Source organism: Emydura macquarii, unplaced genomic scaffold (genome assembly GCF_026122565.2).
Source record: "Emydura macquarii macquarii isolate MOO-44397 ecotype Brisbane River unplaced genomic scaffold, CSIRO-AGI_Emac_v2 contig_2846, whole genome shotgun sequence".
In the NCBI taxonomy this organism is placed as follows: domain Eukaryota; kingdom Metazoa; phylum Chordata; order Testudines; family Chelidae; genus Emydura; species Emydura macquarii.
Window position 1 is genome coordinate 3,620,136 of NW_027132983.1, and position 24,721 is coordinate 3,644,856.

Sequence of the window (24,721 nt, forward strand, 5' to 3'; positions counted from 1 at the left end):
CCTTTTCTGCATTATTATTGATAATTCTACCATTTCCATTTTGCACTGGACCAATACCATTGTTCAAGATACTTTTTGGTCTTGATATACTTAAGGACAAGAATGTGTTTTTTTTGTTTTTTGTTTTTTTTTAAAAACTCTGCTGGCCAAAGATTTCTGTTTCTGTCCCTGTGCTTCCCTTATCAATTTTCTGCAGTTCCTAGCTTCTCATTTATATTCATTACTATCAACCTCCCATTTCTTCCATTTGTTTTGTTTTACTTTTTTATATCTGCCTTCATCTCGCATCTAAACCAGGTTGTTTTTTAAACCAATACAGCCTCATCCTGACATGGGGGAGAGAATGGATCACAGGATGTCTGGGGAGGTAGATGTGGTGGAGGGCAGAAGCGTGGGGGGGGGGGGGGTATATTGTCCCTTTGGCACGGGGATGGTAGATAAAAAAAAATAATGATTAAAAAAAAATTAATTGGATTTTTAATTTTTTTTAAATCATCAATAAAATATTAAATTTCTCTCTCACTTAAAAAAAGTTACAATTAAATGTCATCACAAACATGCTAAACCTACACTTACGGTCTCATAAAAATGAATTAATGGCTCTAGTCTGTCCAGCCTAACTACCAGCTCTTCTTGAAAGTTCTGGATTTTCAGTTTCTGTTTCTCAGCAGACTAAAATCACGTGCAAAGAAAGACGCAGGCTGGATAGGATTGTTGTTGTTCTGTGCTTATGTGGTGGTGGAGTTGGGCCAAGCAAGGCAGAGGAGTTAGTTAAGATATTGTCTTAAAGACAGAGAGACAAAGGACGGAGGCAGAGTTGAAGGGAACAGTGGAGTGGACTGGAAAGGAAAAAGGAAGACATTATTCAGAACATACACAGTTTCCTATATTCCCCCACACTTTTGCCACAGAAAAACTGTCATGGCTTCTGGGCGTAAGAGAGACCCTATCTGGGAATATTTTGAAGAAATTCCTTCCCTGGGTAAAAAAGGAAAATGTGTCAAGTGTAAGAAGTGCAAGGAGGAGATGCAGGGTCTAGTTGCAAGAGTGAAACATCACAATGAAACCTGCTTATTGGGAGAAAATGATGTGGATGAAGATGTGGATATGTCTGATGTGGATCAACTGGTTAGTAACTTAGATAATTCACTTTGCAATGCATCATTCTTCAAGACTCTCTCTATGCCTTTTACTATACGTGTGATTTAACAAGTAAATTCCCAAGCTGTTTGCTATGTTGCTACAACTTCAGAGTCATCCATTGGTACTTTTAGCAGCAGTGCTGCAACTAAACGTATTTTAGACAACAAAGTATCAGTAGCAAGCAAAATATTTCAATCACCCAGTAAAAACCACCACCTTGGATGGGTTTGTAGTAAGGACCAGCAAACACCAACATGACACCATAGATGAAAAGATTGCTGGGTTCATTTATGCCACAAATCCTCCTTTTCGCATTCACAATAAACACTTCGTTAACATGGTTGAGTCCTTATGACCAGGCTACTCTCCACCTGGTAGAGCAGACATTGGTGGACGGTTTTGCTAGATACGGTGTATGAGGAGGAACTTGAACAGTGTGCACGAAATACTGCGGGGAAATTTTGCCAGTTTAAACCTTGATGGGTGGAGCAATGTACACCACGATCCAGTAATATCTGCCTGTGCAACCACAGAAGATGGGGTTGCATATCTTTCAGAAACAATAGGTACATCGGGAAATGCCCACTCAACAGAATATTTAAAAGAGGTCGCAGTGAAAGCTATAATAAACTGTGAACAAAAACTCAACTGTCTCGTGCACAGTTTTGTCACAGACAGTGCTGCAAACGTGGCAAAGATGAGAAGATACTTAGAAGAAGAAATGGAAGGATGCTCCGTAATAAAATATGGTTGCAGTGCCCATTTAATGCATCTTTTAGCCAAAGACTTAAGTATGTTGTTGTCGTCATCATCTTACAACTTTTCCCGCACTAAGCAGGGTCGCCAAAAATGTTCATTATGGTCCTTTTCCATCCGATACGATCTTGTTTATCTTCTATCTTAAGTCCAACACTTTCCATGTCTCTCTTCAGCACATCCTTCCAACGGGTCTTTGGCCTTCCTCTCTTCCGTGGTCCTGGGGGCTCCATTTCCAACACTCTTCTCCTCACATGGTCCTTGCCTCTTCGCATTACATGTCCATACCATCTCAATCTCTTCTCCTTCAACTTTGTTGCTACCTCTGTCACTTTCAGAGTCCCTTGAATGTGCTCGTTCCTTATCTTATCCTTCCTTGTTACACCACAAATCCATTGCAGCATCCTCATTTCATTCACATTCGGCCTAGCCTCCTCTTTTAATGTTGTCGCCCACGTTTCTGCACCATATGTTAGTGCTGGTCGCACAACAGTTTTGTATATCTTCCCTTTCAGTTTAACTGGTATTTTCCTATCGCAAAGCACACCTCTACATTTTTTCCAGTTGTTCCATGCTGATTGTACTCTTTGCTTTATTTCTGCACCCATACCACCATCCTCTTGTACCACAGATCCAAGGTACTTGAAGCTTTCTACCTGTTTGATTTCTCCTCCTTCAATTTTCACTGGTGCCTCCCATTCCCTATGAGTTCCACTAAATTTACAGTTCAGCAATTGGGTCTTTGTTCTTCTGATCCTCATTCCTCTGTCCTCTAGTACTTTTCTCCAGCATTATAGGTTTTCCTCCATGTTTTCTTCTGAACCTCCACACAGCACAATGTCATCAGCAAAAAGCATAGTCCATGGGAAATCCTTTCTCACACCCTCGGTAACCACATCCATTACTATCAGAAATAGGAATGGACTCAAGGCAGATCCTTGGTGCAGTCCCACTTTTACCTCAAAGTTCTTCCCTCTTCCTGCTGAGCATCTTACCGAAGTCTTGGTTTCAGAGTAGATATCTTGGATCAATCTGATGTACTTCTCAGGAACCCCTCGCTTTCTTGCACATCTCCACACTTCCTCTCTTGGCACTGGGTCATAGTCCTTTTCGATATCTATAAACATCATTCTCAAATCCCTTTTGTCCTTCTTAAGTACGTCTTCTCCAGGAATAAAAGAAAATGTTACTGAAGTCACAAAATACTTCCCTAACAACCATTTTGCTTCAACTTCACTGAAGAGAACAGGAGGATCCAAACTAATTCTCCCTCAAGATGATCGATGGAATTCTGTGGTTGATTGTTTGAAAAATGTATTAAGAACTGGCCTATTCTCATAAAACTTTGTGACGAAAACCATGATAAACTAATTGAAGTATTATAGGATTAAAGAGGAATGTAGATGATATGCTCAGGATATTGAAACCTATATCCATAGCCTTAAGCAAACTTCAAAGAAATTGTTGCTGCCTTGCTGATGCTGTTGAAATTTGGAAGACTCTTCAAGAGACATTGAAGAAAGAAATACCTTACCAGAAAGTTAAACTGCAGGCAATAATGAAGCGAATGGATCAAGCACTAACTCCACCTCATTTTCTTGTGAACATTCTAGACCCCAGATATAAAGATAGATGCCTAACTTCTGAAGACGGTGATGCTGCCATGGCCTGTGCATCTCAAAATCACTCCTCAGTTATGCCAGTCATAATAAATTTCAGGGCTCGAGAGGAACCATTTAAACAATACATGTTTACTGATGATGTTTTGAACAAAGTTACTCCCCGATGTGGGGAGTGGGGAAAATGAGAGCTAGATGTAGAAGTTTTAAGGACAGCGTACATTTAATGTTGTGATGGCTTGTCTGTTAGAGTTAATAAAATTTGAAAATTTAAAAAAAAAAGTGTAAGGACAGCCATCATCTGGAAACTCAGGAGACTGCTGCAATTGCAAATGTGAAACATTTATGTAACTTTTAAAATTTAATTTAATAAAATATGAGTGTGAGTGTCTTAGTTATTTCTTACCATTCCTAATGTGCTGCTGCATCTGCAGCTTGACACAGGTAATGTGCTTTATGTACTATTTCTTAAATTAATAAAAATCAAGTTATCTAAAAAAAATTACACAAAGTATACCCTTCTTGATGTAAAATGCTGTATTGAGTTGTAAATTAACATGTTTTAGTGATCAGATTTGCACCATTATTTAAGAAATATGTGAGGAAGTATCAGTGAGAAACTTGATTTAAATCAATCCACCCTGCATGGGGAAGAATTTGTGATAATGTTATGGAGCAGGTGGTCAAGGGAGACAGAGCCATTTCCCTAGTGGGAAGGAGGCAGTGAGGAGGGTCACACAGAAGCCCTCACATGAAAGAAGGGTTAAGGGGTGGTTCTAGGGAGTTCCTGAATAAAGAGGGGAATGGGAGGATGGCACACAGGAAGCTTCTATGGGGAGATGGAAAGATGTATCTGGTATGTGCAGTGATTTTGGCTTAAGTAACCAAAAAGTATGCAACCCCCTAGTCTGCTTACTTCAGATCATTGTTTAAAAATATTGCATGGTGTCAGGCCTAGTACTGATTCCTGTGGCACACTACTAAAAATGGCCATTTGATGATGGTTTCCTCATTAACAAGAGTTTTACACACACTGCATCACCCTAACTACATTGACATACGCATTACACCTCCTATGGAGTTATTAGGTTGGTGTAGGGGGGACTTACATTGGGGGGAGCAACCCTGTAGTGTAGACACTTTAAGCTGTCTTATGTTGACCTAAGTCTGTAATGTAGACCTGGCCTAAACAAACAACCCTTTAAAATCACTTTTGGTATGTCTTGCCTCCTCTTTGTCAGTCCATCACTCACTTTCACTGCATAGATTCTTTTGTAACATTTTATATGGTACTACGTAAACTATTAGTATTTCCTGAGAAGTATTTCCTTTCATCATACACTAGTGCAAGTGAAAGGCAAAGCTATTCTTTACTATAAGAGCACACTCCAGAGACAAATAATTTTAGATTGTCTGTCTGAAAGAGCAGGTATTTTTTATTTCTCTTATAGTACAGCACAGAAGGCCTAATTAGGTTTGAGGCCTCATTGTGCTACATACTGCACATACACACAAGGCAAAATTGAGCACACTCTCTCTCACCTCACTGGCTGTTCCATGCATGAAGGAGACTCCTTGTATATAGATTGAAAAGGGGCTTAGCCACCTCTTTAGCATCATCCCTGTTTCATGCTCCTCTCCCCTTGAAATAAAATAAAATAAAAAAAAAAATTCCTGCAGGCATCTCTCCATATAGTCTGTGTGAATGGAGGGTGTGGGCTGTGTGCGCGCACATAGGTTGGGATACAGTTTGTCCCCATCCTCCTGGTCTTGTGGAAATTGTGTATATGTGTGGATTTTTGTTTTTAAAAATTTGGGACTGTCTTCCACAGGGTCTCCACCCCCTCCTTCTGCTTTCTGTGACTGATGAGGGCAGATGTTGGTAGCCTGTCTCTAGTGGAGCCGTGCAACCTGGTGGCAGGGTTGCAACAGAGAGCTAGAGCAAAGGTATAGAATCTCCATGCAAATCTCCAGGGATGAGCCAGGCTTGGTAGTGGGCCTCATAGTCCTTTCCATTCATCCCTACAACAGGACGTTATTGGGGAGTCTTTATGAGGCAATTCTTAAGGAGATTTCTTTCTTTCTAGACTTCTCCTGTGGTTTTTTTCATGTGATAGGATGGATTGGGCTGAAGGAAGACGCAGTTCCCACCCTGAAGTTTTAGCAGTTTTAAGACTAGGCACAACAAGTACATGTAGTTTGCCTATTTCTAATTAAAAAAACCAAAAACATCCATACCTATATCTGTTCTTTTTATGACCTATTTAAAAAAAAAAACAAAACTATGTTCATTTCCTTAGTTACTTTTTATTCCTGGCTATGGCATTCCCAAGATCCAGTTGCCACTTATCTCCCTTAGTATCCCTGACCTTAGCACCAAAAACTGAAAGATGTACCAGTACAGCACCTAGTATGGACAGACACATCGGTCCATATATTGGTATAAAGGTGCCTTTACCTATATAGCTTATTCCCCTTTCCACATGGAAATAGCTGTGCTGATGTAAACCACCATTATACCGATATAACTGTATCTACACTAGTGCAGTTGTATCACAGTAAGTACATCTGTATAGGTATAACTAATGCTGTACAACTTTTGTGTGTCAAGAAGCCCAAAATGTCCTCCTCTCACTGTTGTGCTACATCCTGCTGTTTCAAGGGGAGACCCAAGACTTTTTAATATATAGCACACTGCATTTACCTTTCCCATTGCATTTATTTTATTCTGATCCACTTTATTTCCTGACCCACATTTTTCTGTCTGTCTGTCTGATCTGGACATTTTAATAATCTGAGTCCTTGGTCCTTTGATAAAAGATTACTTTCTCTTATGTGCATGCATGGAGGCGTGTTACTTTTTAGTACCATTTTCTTTGTAAGATGAATGCAGAGAAGAGGTTTTAGGAAAGATTAGTTTTGTTAATTTTGTTCTTGGAATCTTGAAGAGTCACTCCCATTTTCAAAATCTATTTGCTACATAGTTTAAGACTAGTTCTTTTGTATCCAGGTAAGTACACTATCATCGTGATTTCATTTTCAGTATCTTCCCGGTTGAACATCAATTAAAAGAATGAGTGCAACATACCGATAGTGTCTCATCATGACATCACAGGTTTAATCAAATAAGTGACATTGTTCATAGACCTAATCAGCACAAGTTTTCTTTTGCGCTCTATATCTAATCCTTTGAAAACCAGCATATTTTTCCTTTGCTGTAAACATATTTGCATCTGTGTATTGCCTCTTGAAAGTTGCCTTCTTAATGAAATATATTAAGTAAATTACAGGAGGGAACAAATTGGATCAAATAATTGGAATATAAATGCCATGTTAAGGTAGGTGTTACGAGGAAAGTAATTTGATAGTGAGTTAATGAATACTTACCATAGTCTGAACCTTCACTTTGATAATCTGTCTCATTGTTGAGACTGCATAGAAGGAATACAAGAAACTTTGTGGTTTTTTATCATGAGATAATGGTTTATCAAAACGAAATTGGAAATTTAATTTTAAGGGCTTATTTGTTTTAAAGTATGCCACTTTACCAGAACTGCATTTCTGTTCTTTGTAAGAATGGAAGTTGCAAAATCTGAGTTTTGAACAGTTGAGTACATGTTGCAATGTAAGTATAGTGACCTCAGATTTCCATCTGTCAGAACTCAGTTACATTAAAGGGATGTTGCATTTTCTTTCTTCAAACTTGCTAAAAGGAATTATTTGTTTTTTTAAAAAATAGGATAATTTCCCAAATCTGTTATTGAGTGTTCAGCCCTTTTTAACTTATCTGTTTACCTGAGATGGATGCCTTAGAAGTATGTAAGATTTTAATTAAAGTTGCTGCGGGGAAATGGTCAGCATGTTGCTTATCTGAATGTTTAAAAACGTGGAGGAAAATACTTATTTCAGTTGAAAAACTGTATTTGGAAAGTACTCTTGTAATACTTTAAAATAAGCAAGTTGGTTAGTGTTGAGCTCAAACCCAATATTTACTTTATCAAGGAGGAAAAGTAGTAGAACTACAGAAATGAGCAAATGCACCTAGCAATTTTGTCTGTACAGTAGTCAAATCCAGATAAATCTAGTATTAAAAACACATTAATCTAGAACATTTTCTTTTTACAGTGTAATTTTCAATTCAAAGCATCTGAAGCCTTGCAGGGTCAATTATATTGGAATTCAGAAGGATTGTGATTTTACACCTTAGATTTATTAGTATGGTACCATATTCATCTCTTCAGGAAGCTTTCATAGGATTTGGGATTGCAGATTTAAAAAATGTGTTAAGAGATGCGATATATATTCTCTCTTTTAGGGGGCTTTTTTCTCTAGATAAATACATTGCTTCCTTACATTAATCCCAGCTTTCTTCTGGAACAAAACTGTCAGTCAATGAGAGAGGACTGTTTTTGATTTAACTGTAAACTTGGTATCCAGACCTCACTTGTTAGGGTTTTGGCTTTATCATTCCCAGCTGTCTTGCCTCCCTCCTGGTGCTCTTCCTTTCACACTACTCATTAAAATAATTATTGCTCTTCCTCATTCAGCAATATGCAGCTAAAGCTTTTAGTGCCCAAATTCAGTGCTGTCTTGCCATGGTGTCACCTTGCAATTGCCATGGCAGCTGGCACATACAAGTTCAATAAACAGAATTATTTTGCAGCATAGCTAGAGACTTTCTCCACATACTCAGTTAACAGCATAACAGAAAGATGCTAAATCAACAGTGTCTTCCCCAGTTTGTGTCAAGGGAATCTTTACTGCTTTTAACACACGTTTTAATCAGTGGAAGCAAATTACACGTTCCTTTTTGTGTGTCATATAAGACTGTAGGAACTTTTAGAAAAGTTAGGTGGCTAAGTGTTTACCAGAGGAAACAAGTGCTTCATTTTTTCCCTGCTATGTCCCCTACAGTTTAGTGTAATAAAGGCTGTCTTCTAGAATGCTCTAGTCACTTTGAAGTCTGCCATTCTTGGACTTAACACATAAATAAAGTAAATGGAGCGAAGTGTTTGCAGATTGGGTACTTAAACTGTAAGCTCTTTGGGGCAGAACTTTTTTCCATGTGTGTACAGTGCCTAGCATAATGAGGCTCAACTTTATTCAGTTCTTTAGGTGCTATTGTAATATAAGAAATAGTCCGTTGGTTTGTTTAAAAAAATAATTGAATATTTCCACTGCATAAAGAATGATTATTTCAGTCAGTTCTTGTGAGTGCAAGGATTCCTCAGGTGAATTCCCATCTCCAAAGAAAGTGGTGTTTTGTAAATAGCTGATTAAAGGTCTAATAACTCAGTTTCTCACTAAATCTAAATTAAGCCAACAGTTGTTTGTTTCATCTAGAACTCTTAAAAATGAAAGTGCTCATATGGGATAGATATGTTATTACTTTCATATACAGTTTGTCTATGATTAACTTGTGAATGAGCTTGTGTTGGTTTTCTGTATAGAACTGAAAAAAATTAACTGATATTATGCTAACTTCACTTTATGTTTTAAAAATCTTGACTTGTATGTGGTTTCAGAGGGGAGGGGGCATATTGGGAATCTAAAGTATTTGCCCTCTATGTCATATATGACTTTTTAGTTGTAAAGCTGTGGCTTTTCTTTATACCTGCTCACTTTTCATAAATGTAGTGTTATTACCAGGTGGAATTTCAACATTGCAGCTTTTGTTGAGTGTTGTGAAAAGAAATCTTCTGAATACCTTAAAATCATGTGTTGCTTTTTCAAACAGCGAGGTCTCTAGCAGGACCATAAGTCATTTGGAGCCAAAATTCACAGGGAAAATATTTTCAGTTTAATTTTGTTGGCTTTTTTTCTGTGATGGTCAATGCCATAATATCTGAGAAATTTATCATCGCTCCTGTGAGGCATGGAAGTATTTATCCTTAAATTACAGATGGGGAGTGGAAGCGCAGAGTGAGTGATGTGTTCAGGATCACACAGGAAGTCTGTTAATGTGGGAGGACCCCAAAGAGCCTGAATCTTGCTTAAGTGCCTTAACCACAAGACTCCTTACCTTGCCTTCTTTTAATGTTTAAATTGTTTAATTTCTGAAAAACCATTAAACTGTCTAAACTAATATACTGTTTTTTTAGTGCTAACGTAACAATTTTTTTCTCCACCCTACTCTCTCCTTTCTTTAGCGCTGTGTGGTGTTGCGTTTTCTGAAGTTTTCCCCAAACCGCAATAAGGTAAGATACAACACACTCTTCTGACTTGATACCCTTCTCCCATTGTGTTAAGAAACTCTCCATTTCTATCCCATATTAATGGGATGTCTGTTCTAGGGCTTATGCAATAAAGTTTTGGGGAGCCCCTTAGGGAAAGCATTGTGCTGATTTGTCAATTTGATGCTACTCTTGGCAGTGCAGATTCAGTAGTAGAGACTCTGACAAAGAACTGTTGAGGGTTTATTCAGTATAAGATACTTTAGAAAGTTGGGTGTTGCTTTTCATCAGTTCAGTTCAGTTATAGCTTCTTGCCTTGCCTAGAATTCAGCAATTTAGTGGTAACTCATTACATCAGTTATAAGGCCAAATATTAATCAGATGTGCTTTACAGTATCTGCAAGCGCTTGTTATTTTAGGGCTTGTCTACAGGAACGCTTAATTGCCATTCACTAAGTGTATATATGGACCCTATTGCTGCACACTAAAACTTCTGTAGTGGGCTTTGGTCTACCACCCTTTGAAATAAGGTAGATAAATGCTCAGTACGGGATTTTTGGTGCGTGGCAGCAAGGTCTGCACAGATACTGTGCAGCAGGCTAGTGTGGGGCACATTTATACCCCAGCTTGCCATGAATTAAGTGTTCCTGTAGACAAGCACCAAGTCTACTCTCACTTAAGGGAACTAATAAGTAGATGGAGTATAAGCTTTTCAGGGCAAAGACTGAGTCCTTTTATGTGTTTATATACAGTCTCTTACACATTGGGATACCAAAGTGATTATGGTCTCTGGATACTACCACAGCATAAAGTAACTGTAATTGCTTTTCTTAATCAGCAGTTCTAATCCTATTAGTTACTTCAGAACTCTTCTCCTATTAATGTTTCTTGAGTCACTGGAGGCTATTGCTCAAATGTCACAGATACTTTGTTCTCAAGGTTAGAAATATTTTGATTCTGCAAAGTGAATGCCCCTCACAAGATTACACTAGATCATGTGTTAGGCCTTGAGTTTTTTTCCTGTTATCACTAAAGTCCTGCTGGTACCTTATGAAAAAAATTCTCAAAAAACTTCCTTTGTAGACAGTGCTGTTCATATGTCTGTTTTCTTCACCTTGCTTTTAATGCATAAAATCAGAGTCTTTATTACATAGTTCAGCCACTCTTGCGGTTCACTCCTCACTTGAAACTTTAATCTTGGGTTTCATATGTCACACTAAGCCCTGTTTGCATGACAGGTACTATAATTTTGTTATTCATCTGTCCTGGTTCCAGCAAACGCAGTTGAGCTGTTTCTACACAGCAACTTCTTTTCACAACAAAACAATGTGTCAACTGTATTATTGCACCAGCATCTATAACAGTGCTTGTGTTAGAATCAGTGCATTTCGAGAAAAATCTGTGCATCAGGGGATACTGTTGTGTGAACATCAACTATGTTTAGAGCCAACCACTTTGCCAGTTGGCTACAGACTCAGAAATAGTTGTATATAGGACCTTAGTTGCTATGGAGCTGACTCCCAAATTGCTGACACATAAGTTGAGTTAAAGAATAAGCTGTAGAAATAGATTAACCTGTAAGCAACAAAGATCTTATTTAAATTAATTGATTAAAAAAAACTCCAAATCCTAGATGTATTCTTTAGACAGTGGATCTCCTTGTCACAGTTCTGGAGTAACTGTACCTCTGACCTCTTCTTGGACTTCTTGAGGGTACCCTTAAGCAGTTCTCAGGCCTCTAACTCTCATCTCTTTAAAGGCAGGAACTCGTGTCCCTCTCCCTCCAGACTGGGGATTTAAGCTGCAATTTCTTTGCCATTCATTGTGCTTATCGCAGCAGGTGTGACTTTAATCCAGTGCCTGTAGTTCTGCTCCAGACGGGTAGCCATGTTAGTCTGTATACAGCAAAAACGAGAGTCCTGTAGCACTTTAAAGACTAACAGATTTCTGCAGGCGTAAGCTTTCATGGGCTGCAACCCACTTCCTCAGATGAATGAAATAGAAATCAGATAGGAGGTGTGTATATATATACATCCAAGGGTAAGAAACAACAATGGGGGGTAGGTGTAAAAAAGAGTCCATTCAGTTAGAGTAGATGAGGCCTATTCACAACCATTGATTAGAAGATGAGAATGTGTGAACAGTGACACTTACTTCTTGTAATGAGAGAGCCATTCCAAGTCCCTATTCAGACCCAGTTTGACAGTGTCAAGTTTGTATGTAAGTTCCAGCTCTGCAGTTTCTCTTTGAAGTCTGTTTTTGAAGTTTTTTGTAGAAGTATGGTAACTTTCAAGTCAACTGCAGAGTGTCCTGGGAGACTGAAGTGCTCTCGGACTGGTTTATGGATGTTGCCGTTTTTTATGTCTGATTTGTGTCCATTTATTCTTTTGCGTAGTGACAGTCCGGTTTGGCCAATGTACATGGCAGAGGGGCATTGATGGCACACGATGGCATATATGACATTAATAGATGTGCAGGTGAATGAGCTCCTTATGGTGTGGCTGATGTGATTAAGACCTGTGATGGTGTCCCTAGAGTCGATGTGTGGGCAGAGCTGGCAACGGGGTTTGTTGGAGGGATAGGTTCCTGGGTTAGTGTTCTTGTTATGGTGTATGGTTGCCGGTGAGTATTTGCTTCAGGTTGGGGGTGCTGTCCGTAAGCAAGGATAGGTCTTCCTCCCACAGCTTGAGCGAGTGAGGGATCATCTGCTAGGATAGGTTGTAGATCCTTAATGATGTGTTGTAGAGATTTTAGTTGGGAGCTGTAGGTGATGGCCAGTGGAGTTCTGTTGTTTTCTTTGTTGGGTCTGTCCTGTAGTAGGTGACTTCTGGGTACCCGTCTGGCTCTGTCAATTTGTTTCTTCACCTCTCCAGGTGGGTATTGTAGTTTTAAGACTGTTTTATGGAGGTCCTGTAGGTGTTTGTTTCTGTCTGAAGGATTGGAGCAAATCCGGTTCTATCTTAGGGCTTGGCCGTAGACAATGGATTGTGTAATGTGTTCAGGGTGGAAGCTGGAGGCATGAAGATATGTATTGCGGTCAGTTGGTTTTCGGTATAGGGTGGTGTTAATGTGACCATTCTTTCTTTGTATTGTAGTGTCCAGGAAGTGGATTTCTTGTGTGGCCTGGTCCAGGCTGAGGTTGATGGTGGGGTGGAAATTATTGAAATCCCTGTGGAATTCTTCGAGGGACTCTTTCCCATGGGTCCAGATGATGAAAATATCATCAATGTAGTGTAGGTAAAGAAGAGGTGCTTGGGGACGAGTTTTGAGGAAACGGTGTTCTGATCTCCCATCCCCATAGCTGCAGAAGGGAGCCACTGCCTAGGGACCCAGGTGGAGCGCATCAGAACATGTGCAGTTTCCCTGCTGCAGCCAGGGGGATGGGAGATCAGTGAGGATTCCTTCTGTCTGGTTGCAGTGGGGGGACGGGGGGCATGAAAGGAGAAAGGCCTGCTGGAGGAGCCTGGTGGTCCTTCAGGGTTGTAAAAATGATATCTGTTGCCCTTGAGCCAAAAAGGTTGGGAACCACTGATCTAAGCCATCAAAAGTTAAACTGATTCTGCTGCTCTGTTTTTCATCCAAGTATCCTTCACTAAATTCCACTTGGTTATCAATTTGTTCGCAGTTTTTTTGTCTGACTTCAGGTACAGAGTACTTTAAAAGGTAAAATTTATTCCACTTCCCTGATTTAAAGTGGCTATTTTATTCCTTCCCCACTCATTTGAGAAATATAAGCTTGATAGTTTGGGTGACCTTGATATACTTTTCAGCCATTAAGTTGTGGTTATATGCTCTCTGCATTATTCAGAGGAAAACATCAGGTCTTGTAGTCTCAACAGAGCTACCTATTGACAGTCCTCTTCTTTTTTGTTTCCCATAGTGTTTAAGACAAGTACTTCTTCTTCGAGTGCTTGCTCATGTTCATTCCCAGTTTAGGTATGTGTGTTCGCCACATGCACTGGTGCCAGAAAACTTTTTCCCTTAGTGGTACCCGTACAAGCTGGCTCTAGCACTCCCTGCAGTGGCGCGCACATCCGCCTGCATGTAGGCGCCACTGGTTCCCCCTCCTTCTCAGTTCCTTCTTGCCGCCAGTGACGGTGCTGGAATATCTCTTGCCTTCACAAGTTCTCTTTCTAAGACACAGTGGTTTATTCATTGTTATAGTGTATATAGTTAATAGTTTAGTTCCAGTTTGTTAGTTAGAATCCCAGGATCGGGGCATGCCCCGTTCCCCAGGGTTTAAACCCTGTGTTTCGTGTAAGAAGCCTATGCTGAGGAGCGACCCTCATCAAAGTTGTCTTAAGTGTCTGGAGGAAGCCCACATCAGTGACAGGTGATAAATCTGTAAAAGTTTTCGCCCACGGACCAAGAAAGATGGAGATATCCATCTCTGGGCCATCCTGATGGAGTCAGACCTTAGACCAGCCTTGGAGCCTGGCAGATTGGCCTTGGCACTGAGCACGACGGCCTTGGCGCACAATGCCCTTCCAGTGCCCGCTTCATCTGTCCAGCACCAATCGCCCTCCCTGGTTCCGAAGAAGAGGTCCAAGAAGATTCGCTCGGGACGGGGATGCTCTCCTGTGGAGAAGGCTAAGGGGGATGTGGTGAGACCTGTGTCGGGCCGCCAACCCTCCCCACCTCAGAAGGGTCCCTTACCTCAGCGAGCGTTGACCCCAGCACCGGGCCCTCCACCGACTCCAGGTAGCATCAGCGTCTTGTGGCAGCTTATCGAGGGACAGATCTGCTCGACAATCCCCATCATCAAAGCACCATTCACCGGTGTGCAGGTGGTCCCTGGAGTTGAGGCCATGCTCTCTGGGTCAGGACACTGCCAGATCAGGCTCCTGCTGCTGTTCTCTGGAGGACCAGCACCGAGCAGAGCACTACCATGGAGCAGAGTGGCACAAATCGCCAGACTCATGGCCAGGATGGATTGATTTAAAATCATGATTTAAATCACCAAGAGAAAATACTGATTTAAATCGTTTCCCACTGATACTTCACATATTTCTTAAATAATGGTGCAAATCTGATCACTAAAACATATCAATTTACAACTCAATACAGCATTTTACAACATCTAGGAGGTGCAATTTCTGCAATTTTTTAGATAACTTGATTTTTATTAACTTAGGAAATAGTACATAATACTCATTACCTGTGTCAAGCTGCAGAAACAGCAGCAGTACATTAGGAATGGTAAGAACTAAATCACACACATAAACACAATAGCACTTAATATCATTAAACTAAATCGTAAAAGTTACATAAATGTTTCATATTTGCAATTTCAGCAGTCTCCTGAGTTGCCAGATGATGGTTGTCCTTAACCTTTTTTTTTTTTTAATTTTCAAATTTTATTAACTCTAACAAACAAGTCATCACAACACTAAATGTATGCTGTCCTTAAAACATCTACAACTAGCTCTCATCTTACCTACTCCCACTGTCATTTTTATTCAGAGACTGAAACAGAAGTACGAGTTTTCCTTTTTCATCTCCCAGTTGATTTCTTAACTTAGAGTGAAAATATCCTCTCTGTGCCTACAGAGGAAGCTAATTATTTCCACCACATCAGGGGAGTAACTTTACTGATGATATTTGAACAAACATGTATTGTTTAAATGGTTCCTCTCGAGCCCTGAAATTTATTATGACTGGCATAACCAAGGAGTGATTTTGAGATGTCCATGCCATGGCAGCATCACCGTCTTCAGAAGTTAGGCATCTATCTTTATATCTGGGGTCTAGAATGTTTACAAGAAAATGAGGTGGAGTTAGTGCTTGATCCATTTGCTTCTTTATTGCCTGCAGTTTAACTTTCTGGTAAGGTATTTCTTTCTTCAATGTCTCTTGAAGAGTCTTCCAAATTTCAACAGCATCAGCAAGGCAGCAACAATTTCTTTGAAGTTTGCTTAAGGCTCTGGATATAGGCTTCAGTATCCTGAGCATATCATCTACATTCCTCTTTAATCCAATGTGAGATACTTTGGATGAGATACTTCCATCTATTTTATCATGATTTTCTTCACAAAGTTTTATGAGAATAGGCCAGTTCTTAATACATTTTTCAAAACAATCAACCACAGAATTCCATCGATCATCTTGAGGGAGAATTAGTTTGGATCCTCCTGTTCTCTTCAGTGAAGTTGAAGCAAAATGGTTGTTAGGGAAGTATTTTGCGACTTCAGTAACATTTTCTTTTATTCCTGGAGAAGACGTACTTAAGTCTTTGGCTAAAAGATGCATTAAATGGGCATTGCAACCATATTTTATTACGGAGCATCCTTCCATTTCTTCTTCTAAGTATCTTCTCATCTTTGCCACGTTTGCAGCACTGTCTGTGACAAAACTGTGCACGAGACAGTTGAGTTTTTGTTCACAGTTTATTATAGCTTTCACTGCGACCTCTTTTAAATATTCTGTTGAGTGGGCATTTCCCGATGTACCTATTGTTTCTGAAAGATATGCAACCCCATCTTCTGTGGTTGCACAGGCAGATATTACTGGATCGTGGTGTACATTGCTCCACCCATCAAGGCTTAAACTGGCAAAATTTCCCCTCAGTATTTCTTGCACACTGTTCAAGTTCCTCCTCATACACCGTATCTAGCAAAACCGTCCACCGATGTCTGCTCTACCAGGTGGAGAGTAGTCTGGTCATAAGGACTCAACCATGTTAACGAAGTGTTTATTGTGAATGCGAAAAGGAGGATTTGTGGTATAAATGAACCCAGCAATTTTTTCATTTATGGTGTCATGTTGGTGTTTGCTGGTCCTTACTACAAACCCATCCAAGGTGGTGGTTTTTACTGGGTGATTGAAATATTTTGCTTGCTGCTGATACCTTGTTGTCTGAAATATGTTTAGTTGCAGCACTGCTGCTAAAGTACCAACGGATGACTCTGAAGTTGTTGCAGATAGACAAGTCAAAGTCTCTTATGCTTAAATGGAATCCTGAAACAAAATTCAAAAATGATTTTGAATAGTTGTTCTTCTCACTCTGTTATTCAGTTAATCATTTACATTTTTTTCAGCAAGGATGCAGATCCGTTTCCAAATTACCAAAAAGAGCTAAGATTGACTGCACTTAGAGTGCACTTAATTTTGGAATAAGCCCCATAGAACTCACTGGCACTTCTGTTTTTTGAGAAAACAAGTATAGGATGGAGTTCCCTTGGGAAAGCTGAGTTATGCTGAAGTAAAATAAGGAATAGATTTAAGGCATCGCCATTATGGTCTGTGGCCATGAAGTTACAAAATAAGAGGCATGTATTTATTTAATATAAAATAAGAAAATGACACCCAGTGGCAACTGGCACCTCTAGATTTCTCTTACTGCAGCTTTCTGTACCATATACTTGTGTGATTGATAGATTCTAAACCTAGTTGACTAATTAAGCAAGCCATAAGGATTAGCTAAGATAAACTTTTTTTTCTAGCAACATCCAACGTAGCAAATAGCTTGGGAATTTATTTGTTAAATCGCATGTATAGTAAAAGGCACAGAGAGAATCTTGAAGAATGATACATTGCAAAGTGAATTATTTAAGTTACTAACCAGTTGATCCACATTGTTCTTCAGACATATCTTCATCCACATCATTTTCTCCCAATAATCAGTTTTCATTATGATGTTTCACTCTTGCAACTAGGTCCTGCATCTTGCACTGCTTACACTTGACACATTTTCCATTTTTACCCAGGGAAGGAATTTCTTCAAAATATTCCCAGATATAGCTTCTGGGCGTAAGAGAGACCCTGACCGTTTTTCTGTGGCAAAAGTGTGGGGGAATATAGGAAGCTGTGTGTGTACTGAATGTCTTCCCTTTTTCTTTCCAGTCCACTCCACTGTTCCTTTCAACTCTGCCTCCGTCCTTTGTGTCTCTGTCTTTAAGACAGTCTTAACTAACTCCTCTGCCTTGCTTGGCCCACCTCCACCACCACATAAGCACAGAACAACAACAATCCTATCCAGCTTGTGTCTTCCTTTGCACATGTGACTTTAATCTGCTGAGAAACAGAAACTGAAAGTCCAGAACTTTCAAGAAACAAGAGCTGGTAGTTAGGCTGGACAGACTAGCGCCATTAATTCTTTTTTATGAGACTATAATTGTAGGTTTAGCTGTTTGTGATGAGATTTAATTGTAACTGTTTTTAAATGAGAGAGAAATTTAATATTTTGTTGATTTTAAAAAGAAAATAAAAAATCTGATTTAAATTAAAATCCGATTTGTTTGATTTAAAAAAAAAAAAAAAGTCATTGATTTTTATCCATTTTGCTCATGGTGCGTTTCCCCGGCACTGCAACACTGTTCGCCTACCCATACAGGAAGCTCAAGGACAAATCCTGGCATATCCAGCATTTGGTGCCTCGTGCCGCTCATTGGTGCAGGCACCTCAACAAAGTGTCTTGCATGGCACTGCAAGGTATTCAGGGACGGCACCGCCATGTCTGTCGGATATCAGCACCTCATCCTTAGATAGCAGTGGGGTTGTTCAGACCAGGCAACCCCCGGCTCCAGTGCCCAGTTTCCCCACAATACCACCAATGGCGGCATGGCCACAAGGCCAATGGCCTGGACCATGGCTGTACTGGTGGGGGTTTCCCACTGGGATCCTGCAAACCGGTTTCACGAGAGGAACCTTGGTGCTGCAGTCTTCCATCCCTCAGAGTGCAGCACTGCACTTGGACACGGATTTGGACCATGAAGGTTCGCGCGTCTCGGGCCCTGTGGGTTCCACCCTTCCCAGAACAGAGGCTCCTTCCCCAGTGCAGGTGTTGGCCTCTTCCTCATTGTCACCCGATGAGGTGGTCGTGGGAACCTCTTCGGCGGTGCCGTTGGATGATTTTAAAGTGCACCAGGTCTTATTGAAAGGGTTGCTTCCAACCTGGGCCTCAAGATTGAGGAACTGGATGAGCCGGCTGACGAGCCGTTTGGAATTTTGGCCTTAGTATCTCCTAGTAGAGTGGCCCTACGAGTCCATGAGGGGTTGTTAAACTAGCCAGGGCCCTATGGCAAACCCTGGCCTCCCTGCCCCCTGTAGGCCGCGGAAGATATTTGTGACGCGTTGGACAGAGATAGGGGCTTTGACGGATCTAGTCAGAACCGGTTTGATAAGGAGCGCTGCCTAGCTCGGAAAGCAAGGTGCAGAGTTGGTTTTGCAGCCTGCTGTGTAGCTTGCTTTCTGTGCCAAAAAGGGAGGGAAGTTAGGAAGCGAGGTCAGGTGCTGTAAATTAGCCAATGCTTGCTGTTCCCTGGAGAATGCTGTATAAAAGCTTGAAATGCAAAATGCGCAACGAGACTCGGCCATGAATCCACTTGGATTGCGTGGTACAATTCCCCTGCAGCACACTTCGCAGAGCGCTTTAGAGTCTCCCGCTGCTGTTTGGAGCATAAGCTGTAATTAAAGATAAGTGAACCTAACTGGTGTGGGCGTATTTTTATTCCTCACCTGGTATCTGGAACCTGCAGGCAGCTGTGAGCAGCGGTGGCTGGCATATCATCCCCACATCTAAGAGGGCAGAAAGAAAATAGCATGTGCCAGCGAAGGGGTTTGAATATCTTTATACTACCCTGCACTGGGATCTCTGGTTGTCACAGCTGCCAACGAAATGGACAGGCAGGAGGAAGTCAGCTCAACCTCTAAACATAAGGGGACACAGAGGCTGGACTTGTTTAGTCAAAAAATTTATTCTATGGCCAGCCTGCAGCTGCGAACCAACAAGTGCTGCTAGGTAGATACCATTTTAATATCTGGCAGTTGCTGGACAAGTTTACAGACTCGTTGTCCCCCTCCTCCAAACAGGAGTTTGAGGCCATCGTAAAAGAGGGGAGATCAGTGGCCAGGGCATCCCTACAAACGGCTAATGACATGGCAGACTCTGTAGCCAGGACCATGGCCTCCATTATATTGATGAGATAGGCATCATGGCTGCAGTCCTCAGGTCTCCCGTCAGAGGTCCAGCAATCTATTCACGACCTTCCCTTTGATGGCGCGGCCCTCTTTGCTGAGCAGACAGATGCCCAACTGCATGGCATGAAGGACTCCAAGGCTACTTTACGGTGACTCGGCCTCTATACGCCTTCTTTCTCTAGGAGGCATTTTAAGCCCCAGCATGAACAGCATTCTGGGCACCACCCCTGCAGAGACTCCTATAAGAGGAACAACCAGGCTTACAAGAGACACCAGGGCTGTTTGTCATCTGCTGGCCCTCGTCTAGGCTCTAGCCACCATAACTGGGGTGGAAAGCAGGCCTTTTTGAAAGGTGCGTCCGGGAGCGACCTATCAGTTCTTTTCATGGATCCAAGCACCCTTTTATTTTCTCATCTTGCCTGTTTCATCTCAACGTGGGCTGCCATAACATCAGACAGATGGGTGCTCAGCATGGTGGCTATTGGTTATGCCCTCCAGTTTGCCTCACTCCCACTTTCATAGAATCATAGAATCATAGAATATTAGAGTTGGAAGGGACCTCAGGAGGTCATCTAGTCCAACCCCCTGCTCAAAGCAGGACTAACCTCAGCTATATCATCCCAACCAGGGCTTTGTCAAGCCTCAGCTTAAAAACCTCTAAGGATGGAGATTCCACCACCTCCCTAGGTAACCCATTCCAATGCTTCACCACCCTCCTAGTAAAAAACTTTTTCCTAATGTCCAACCTAGACCTCCCGCCCTGCAACTTGAGACCGTTGCTCCTTGTTCTGTCTTTCCCTCCCCCCCAATCCCTCTTCAGGGACCCCTCTCATGAGCAATTCCTCAAATAGGAGGTGCGAAAACTTCTGCAAGTGGGTGTGGTGGATGAGGTTCCCAGAGAACTGCGGGCTTGAGGGTTTTACTCATGTTACTACTTGATCTCGAAGGCAAAGGGAGGGCTGAGGCCTATTCTGGACTTAAGGCACCTGAATAAGTACCTCAGAAAACTAAAATTTCTCATGGTTTCCCTAGCTACTATCATTCCCTCTCTGGATCCAGGTGACTGGTATGCCACTGTCTATTTAAAGGACCCCTTCTCCCACATTGCAGTCTTCCCTGGTCACAGGAGGTTCATGAGATTTATGGTAGGAGACCACCACTACCAGTTTGCTGTCCTCCCTTTTGGCCTTTCAGTTGTGCCAAGAGTTTTCACCAAGTGTATGTCGGTGGTAACAGCCTACCTCAGGAGGAGAGGACTGCAGGTGTTCCCCACCTGGACAATTGGCTCACCAGGTCAAGGTCCCAGGTCCAGGCCAGCATTTCACTCATCCAAAGTGTTTGTCAGCCACTGGGCCTCGTAATAAATGAACAGTATTAATCCCTGTGCAAAGAATAGAATTTATAGGACCAGTGCTGGACTCATCCAGGACCAGGGCATTTCTCCCAGAGGAAAGATTCCGAGCAATGACAGATTATTACCCGCATTTCGGTTCGTCCCCTCACAACGGTGAGGGTGTGCCTCAGCCTCCTGGGCACACGGCAGCCTGTACGTGGTCCCCCCAGGCCAGGCTGTACCTCAGACCCTTCCACATGTGATTGGTATCAGCTTATTCTCCGGTCAGGCACCACCTGGACAGGATACTTGTGGTTCCTCCAAAAATACTTACCTCCCTGGTGTGGTGGTCGAGTCCGGGTCACGTTGTCTCGGGAACGCCCTACGAAGCGCCTCAGCCATCGGCGACTCTGGTCTCTGATGCCTTGGATCTGGGATGGGGAGCTCACATTGGTTCCCTCAAGACCCAGGGCAGGTGGGCCTCAGAGGAACTGGGGTTACATATCAATATCAAAGAGCTCAGGGCGATTCATCTAGCCTGTGCAGTCTTTATATCACATCTTGCCAACAGGGTGGTACAGATTCTCACGGACAATATGACCTCCATATATTATATCAACAGGCAAAGGGGGGCCAGATCCCCTGCCCTATGCATGTAGGCCATGCATTTCTGGGACTTCTGCATCAGCCACAATATTCACCCAATAGCAGTTCACCTCCCAGGGATCAACAATTTTTTGGCAGACCATCTCAGCAGGTCCTTCTGTTCTCACCACGAGTGATCCCTCCATCCGGAGGTAGCAGCTCGCATCTTCCAAAGGTGGGGCAATTCCTGAAAAGACCTCTTTGCCACCAGGCCAACAGGAAGTGCCGTTGCTTCTCTTCCCATCAGGACCTCAGTGTGGGCTCCCTCACTGATGCTTTTCTCCTCCCTTAGTAAGAAGGGCTCCTGTACGCCTTCCTGCTGATACCTTTGATCCACAAAGTCCTCCTGAAAGTGAGGAGAGACAAAGCACAGGTCATCCCTGTGGCACCAGCGTGGCCCAGACAGCATTGGTTCAGGATGCTGGTAGAGCTGGCGGGACCCAGGCATTGGACCCTGCCGCTATGCCCAAGATCAAGGTTGTCTGCTCCACCTGGAACTAGCTTCCCTCCACCTGACAGCTTGGATGCTCTGTGGCTGAATCAGGAGGAGCAGGCCAGCTCAACCCAAGTTCAGCGGGTGCTCCTGGAAAGCAGGAAGCCATCAACCAGATCGGCCTATAGGGCTAAGTGGAAGTGCTTCACCTGCTTGGTGACTGGCAGAGGCATCGATCCTGACAATCTTGGAATATCTGCTCCACATGAAGCAAGAAAGAATGGCCTTCTTGTCAGTCAAAGTTCATGTGGCGGCCATATCTGCTTTCCACTCCTTGGTGGGAGGTAGAATAGTCTTCTCACATGAAATGACGACTAGGTTCCTCAAGTGTGTGGAAAGGCTTTTCCCGATGATAAAGGGAGCCTTCCCCTCAGTGGGACTTGAACTTGGTCCTTTCCAGACTCATCGGACTGCCCTTCGAGCCTATGGCCTCCTGCTCCCTACGTACCTGTCCTGGGAGGTTTCCTTCCTGGTCACTATCACATCCGCCAGGTGAGTGTCGGAGACCAGGGCATTAACATTGGAACCACCCTATACAGTGTTTTACAAGAACAAGGTCCAGCTACATCTGCACCCGGCTTTTTTGCCTAAGGTGGTTTCCCCACTTTCACCTAAATCAAGAGATTTTCCTGCCTGTGTTTTGCCCCAAACTGCACAACTCTAGTGGGGAGAGGCATCTGCATTTTCTTGACGTGAGGAGGGCCCTAGCTTTTTACATTGACAGGACTAAGCCTTTCCGTCTCTCTATACAGCTTTTCGTGGCGGTTGTGGACTGGATGAAGGGCCGACCGATTTCCTCGCAACGTCTTTCTAAGTGGATCACAGCCTGCATCCAGGCCTGTTATGAGCAGGCTGGAGTCACGCCTCCGGTGTCCTTGACAGCCCACTCAACAAGAGCACAAGCATCATCTGCGGCCTTCCAAGCGCATGTCTATGTATTGGACATCTGCAGGGCAGCTACCTGGTCATCCATGCATACCTTTATGTTCCACTATGCCTTGACGCAGCAAGCCCGGGATGACACTGGCTTTGGTAGAGTGGTGCTTCAAGGGTCACATCCATGAACTCCTGCCTGCCTCCAGAGACACTGCTGGTGAGTCACCCTAAATTGGGAATGGACATGAGCAAGCAACGGAAGAAGAAAGAACAGTTACTTATCTTGTAACTGTTGTTCTTTGAGATGTGTTGCTCATGTCCATGTCCTTCCCCTCAGTCGGAGTTCCAGCAAGAAGGAACTGAGAGGGAGGGGGAGCTGGTGGTGCCTGTGTGCGTGTGCATGTGCGTGCTGTGCAGAGGGTGACAAACAGCTTGTATGGGTACCACTAAGAGAGAGAGTTTTCCAGCACTGGTGCATTTGGAGAGCACACACACCTAAATTGGAAATGGACATGAGCAACACATTTTGAAGAACAACAGTTACGAGGTAAGTAACAGTTCTTTCTAGGATGATGTCTCAACGTATTGGGGTGAGAATGGGGGATGACCCTTCCATGATCACATGCATCAGGAATCTGGAGACAAAATATGGTTTGCTGGATATTGTGACATCCCTCTCAAGTTTGAAAATATTTTATTGGTAGTATTGACTCAAACTGGCATGAAAGGATACTACTTGATAGTTTGAAGGAATAGCAATATAAAGATACTGCATTTGAATTCTTGCAAACTATTCATTTAGATTACGTCCTTAAAGGTTCCACAAAATTTCATCTAATTTTACTATGCGAAATTTTAGTTTTGTTCTTGGTAGTGAAGCCATTGATCTGAAATGCTCTACACACTGGCATAAAAGGATCCTGTTTATTAAAAGTTCCTGTTTTTGTTGTTTCAAAATTCTTGCAACACGATTAACTCTAAAATGAAATGTTTAAGCTTGCAGTGTAACTTTGTAGAATAACCACACCAGTCACCATAGTCAGAATCCAGTTGTCTGTATTTGTGTGGGTCCAAACCTGATAGAAAATGTGGAGACTTTAATTGGGAGTGAGTAGACATTAATTCACACTTTAAGAAACTGATTATTAGTCTTCTAAATTTATTTGAAAATAGCTGAAAAGCTAGTTTAAAATTTAAATTCATGCAGTATTATGCTCTAAAACATCTTTGTCCGCTGAAGCTTTGGATATTGTTTCACTTAAATGGCAGACCCTGAGGATTAAGAATGTGTATAATCTTCTTTTATATTGGAATAGAGTTATTTTGTTAAGGTAGATGAAGGTTGAGGCCAAAATTATTTTCAATGTTCCATTAAACAGTTGCATTAATGAAAGCATTGGAGGATTACCGAGTAGTTGAATCACTAATTTCTAGGTCCTAACATCAAGATGAACAAGGTTGGCAGTCAGTTTTATTCTGTGGTTTATGTAAAATGAGTCTGTGGTCTTGCTTAATGGACAGTATCACATCTTATATTCCCACCACTGCCACAATTGTTAACTCTTCTTGGCAGTCTGAGGGGGACAGGGGAGAGAGCACTGGATCATCCTAGTGAATGAAATTCACCCCCTAGAACTGATCTTACTAGGTCTGAGGTGTACCTGATGAAGGTAGTTCTCCAATTTAAATGTTTAATTTTAAAATTTGAAATCCTTTTTCTTAAAACACCATTTTTAAATCCACTCCAACAATGGAAGGTCTCCAT

At 42.1% G+C, this 24,721-nt stretch overlaps 1 protein-coding gene across 2 annotated transcripts in view; it reads left to right on the forward strand.

Moving 5' to 3' along the window:
• The window catches only part of IPPK (inositol-pentakisphosphate 2-kinase), an 81,233-nt gene that overhangs the window by 12,172 nt on the left and 44,340 nt on the right, over positions 1–24,721 (forward strand). For both annotated transcript variants that reach the window (XM_067568159.1, XM_067568160.1), the window contains exon 2: positions 9,668–9,715. In XM_067568159.1, the coding sequence (XP_067424260.1) occupies positions 9,668–9,715 (48 nt within the window). The remainder of the gene's footprint in view (positions 1–9,667; positions 9,716–24,721) is intronic.